Source organism: Pundamilia nyererei, unplaced genomic scaffold (assembly GCF_000239375.1).
Source record: "Pundamilia nyererei isolate P.nyererei 1_Seehausen unplaced genomic scaffold, PunNye1.0 scaffold00061, whole genome shotgun sequence".
Lineage (NCBI taxonomy): Eukaryota > Metazoa > Chordata > Actinopteri > Cichliformes > Cichlidae > Pundamilia > Pundamilia nyererei.
In genome coordinates this window covers 3,144,712-3,148,829 of record NW_005187462.1, presented here as the reverse complement: position 1 = coordinate 3,148,829, position 4,118 = coordinate 3,144,712, and the positions used below count along the sequence as shown (strand labels likewise).

General features: G+C 45.0%; 1 protein-coding gene across 2 annotated transcripts in view; it reads left to right on the top strand.

The window, feature by feature from the left end:
• Positions 1–727: 727 nt before the first annotated feature.
• The window catches only part of LOC102202873 (sorting nexin-9-like), a 12,050-nt gene continuing 8,659 nt past the window's right edge, over positions 728–4,118 (top strand). For both annotated transcript variants that reach the window (XM_005735002.2, XM_005735001.2), the window contains exon 1: positions 728–854. In XM_005735002.2, the coding sequence (XP_005735059.1) occupies positions 843–854 (12 nt within the window). In that variant the 5' untranslated portion in view covers positions 728–842. The remainder of the gene's footprint in view (positions 855–4,118) is intronic.

Below are 4,118 nucleotides of genomic sequence, written 5' to 3'. Positions count from 1 at the left end.
ATTTATTTTGTGCTTTCTTAGCCGGCATAATGTCGCGGATATACGATAATAACTCGTTACAAGCAATAGTTATCACTGTTCACGCAGTTAAAGGACAGTTTTCAGGAACTTACTAAAATATCGCCAGGAGCTCACAAAAATACGTGTGCCTAGTTCAGCGCCATAACCACGCCCCCTATCTGTACTTTTACTTTTTATAAAAAACTACTGTTTACTGTGTTATTAAATTTACAGTTAAAGTTCATATTTTACACTCTGCACACTGATCCTAATGATCTTAGTGTATTTTGTAGTGTTTTAATGCATTTAATAGCAGTATTTTAACAAGTATTTCGTAATATTTTAGCATTTTGTATTTTGTAGTGTTCGTCTGTGTATTTTGTAGTATTTTAATGTGCTTCAATAGTATTTTCAACTGCAGTATTTTTACAGCGTGTAACTGGAGAGTTTTCAGGAGACGCCCAGTGGAATAGCCCTTCCGCGTATGACGTCATATGTGGTCAAGGTTTCAGAGCACAAAAATAAACTAACGGAAGCGGACTTTCAAAATAAAAATTAATAAAAATAAGTTAATCTGTGTGATTTATTTAACGCATTCCTGTATTTTATTATATGAATTCAACTTGCCTGTGTTCACAGCTTCTTTAGACGTCACTAAAGTGTCGTCACTAAAGGTGTCGTTTTATAGGTTTGTTTGCCCTAGAGCTACTGCGGTGCTTTAATTGTGAAGCGCCACAGCGGAAGTGCCGTCCTCGCGCTCCCTACCTTGACGCAGCGGGGCTCAGGTCGGTCCGCGAGCTGACGGCAAGAACCGGGATCGAACCTACTCCTGTGACGTCACCATGGCTGCTCAGGTAAGACCATCGCCTGCACGCGTACCTATCTGCGGTGACCTCTGACCCCGCGGCTGGCTCCAATCAGCGCGCTGAACCGAACCGGATTCGGGGAGCAACAGAACGGCGGGGACACACCTGAGACACGGCAGGTGTCAGCAGACAGGTGCAGCGAGCGGCACGAGGAGAGGAGGGGGACACAGGGGAGACACGGGGGAGACAAGGGGGGAGGGAAGAGCCGCAGGCACGGCTTATACAGCCGTGGGGAGAACTGCCAACATCCAGTTGGGAAAATAGGAACGCACAGGCTGTTGCTGCGCATGTGCGGGAACACCAGCCCACGTTTAAAAGTTGTCGGAGAAGCTCAGAGGAGGGTCAAAAGTCACAGACCTGCTGCTGAGGAGAGATCGATGAGAGTTATTGATCCCTGCGATGATCAGTGAGGTCTGCAGGCGATATATCAGAAACTTTAGATTGTGAGGACGAACTCAGAGATTGTCAGTGTGAGGAGGTCTCCTGTTTCCCACAGCACAGTCCTCTGACACCAGTGGCGGTCCTAGCCTGTTTGGCGCCCCGGGCGAACACTCCCTCTGGCGCCCCCCCACATACACAAAAAACATATTAAGGATTATACATTACGATAAAACTGTTGTCGAAACATACTGAATTTTGCCAGAGAAACACACATATGAAGAGAGAGAGAGAGTATGCATTGTATGCAAACGGCTACCAAACAGCCATCATAATTCGTCATACAATGAGAACAGGACAAATCAACAACTGACAATTAATATTAAAACCTGTAACATAATGTACTGTTTGGAGTTTAGTATTTTTACCATTTCTTCTTGGAGCAACTGTAATCCACATAATTTCCTTAGGGATTAATAAAGTATTCTGATTCTGATTGTTTCAGGATGACCTGCCATTATCCAATCACACATCTGCTTACCTGCATCTGTTGCTCGTTTCTCCTCCTCTTCTTTTTTATTTTTTCTAAACTGAGCTCCTGATGGCTTTGAACTTTTCTTGTCCACCTTACATTGGTTTTAATTTTGCACTCCGGTATGAACACAAATCCCCCATATCGAGGATCACCGCAACATAACCTAACAGACCTACACCTTAGTTCACAGATTCACTTTGTCTAAGGTTTATTTCTGAGATTTCGCACAATCCAGGATTCAAATCATGAATACATAATTTACAACATTATGAATGAAATGTGCTCTATTTGGAAGTAGCAGGTCTTCCTCCCCTTTCGACGGGTTGTGTGTGAGACTTTAAATCATCAAACTGTAAATTATAAATTTTAAATTGTTATTGATCCCTTTACCCCGAGTCCTAAAGTGTATATTTATTGTCTTACTCTTCTTATATTTATTGTTTGTTTACTTGCACTGCTGTAACTGGAGCCTCGTCGTCTCGTCTCTCTATATACTGGACTGTATGTAGCGGAGATGACAATAAAGTTTACTTTGACTTCAGCAGCAAGCAGGTGCACCGAGGGCTCGCGCTCACTTTTCGCGTATAGAATTTTGAAAAAACATCGGTGCAAATTATAAGTCTGTATCATGATGTCTGGTGTTTTTGTGTTTGTTGTTTTGTTTTTATTTTGTTTTATTGCGAGTTGGTTATTAGATGCTGCTCCAGCCAGCCAGTGAATCCCCTGCCGCGCCGCCCCGCCCTCTCCTCTCTGCGCCGCAAGCAGCAGGCGCACCTCACTAACGGAGGGCGCCCTTACTCCCAGCAAATGGGCGATAGAAAACCGATCGGTCCCTGTACCATTCCCAATATGCGCTGGCTGATGTCGGGGCAGCACGAGTACGAGCAATTTTTTTATTTTTTATTTTTTGCTGATGCCCGTGATGCCGTCCCGGGCAACCGCCCATGTCGCCCGTATCTAAAACCGCTACTGTCTGACAGTCAGAGAACTCATCGCTTATTGATTTATTTAAAATAACGCTGGCATGCCTGGGTCTGAGATATCAGCTGTGCTGCAGACGGAGAGCTGAAGCTCAAAAAGACCTCAGATTGTTTTTAAACTTGACTCTAAGCGCTTCATGATATGAATGTACCTGCCCATCACCCAAACACCTGGATGTTGTCCACGCTTCAGGTTTATTACTGGCTGTGGAAATCACGTGGCTCACTGTTCTCTGCGTGTTGCTGCGGATGTTCCCATTGGCTGGTACTTGTCTATGAAGCCCTGCTTGGCCTGCTTTCCTCTTACCTTCGTGTTTATATGTGTAACAACCAACACGGCCTTCGCATTCACAGCATCATCCAAATGATCGCCCTGGGAATCGGACAAAATCAGGATTTCAAATGTGCTGCTGGTGTTTCCAGGAATAATCAAATTGACACATCTGTACTTGTTTGTACTTGATGTCTCGTTACCTGTTGTGTCTGTTGCACCTTTGCTCGTGTGGTGGGAATGAGAGCCTGGATGAATAAATCAATCAGACATCTCATGTTTACTCTGATGGTTTCACTGAAGGACGGCGTCCTGATCGGGGATCAGTGATGCGAGGGATGAAACCATGGTAACAGTTTAACAATGAGGGAGACGTGGTGACAGGTCTGCAGCCTCCACCATCACGCTTGGGGCAGAGACTGAGCTGTGGGCGTGGGTGGTGCTGCAGGAAGTGATGGTGTGTTGGAGTGAAACAGACCTGAGGGTGATGGGGACCGTCGTTGTCCTCAGGTGGGGGCGTGGCAATGGAAAACTCACATGATCATTTCTACTGTAAGTAGAAAGAAGTTGTAATATAACAATCACAATTACTCTAATCAGTGAGAGAGTTTGTGACGGTCTCCACAGAGTAAACTTTTATATGACTGACTTGCAACGACGTAGCGCTCCTGCATCAGCGTTAGTCCTGAACTCAAATATAACTTCAAACTATTTTGTGACTGTTCGGCTCTGCAGACGTGTTTGTCAATGCGACAAGCAGAAATCATATTTGTGTTCATGAATAAACGTGTGGAGGCAGGAGACGACGTTTCATCGCTGCACATGGAAATGTCTCTGTGTGAGCTTCTCTGGAAAGAAAAACCCAGAAAGCCTGGAAGTTCCTGATATGTGGATGTCAGGAAGTACTGTGGTCCAACAGGAAGTCAGGTTCGAGAGTTTGTAGTTTCACTGACATCCAGACGTTTCCTCTGAGCCCAAACCAGAGCTGGTTCCTCTGACTGCCCCTAAACTTTAGTTTGTACCAGTCTGAGCTCTGTGTGTGTGTGTGTGTGTGTGTGTGTGTGTGTGTGTGTGTGTGTGTGTGTGTG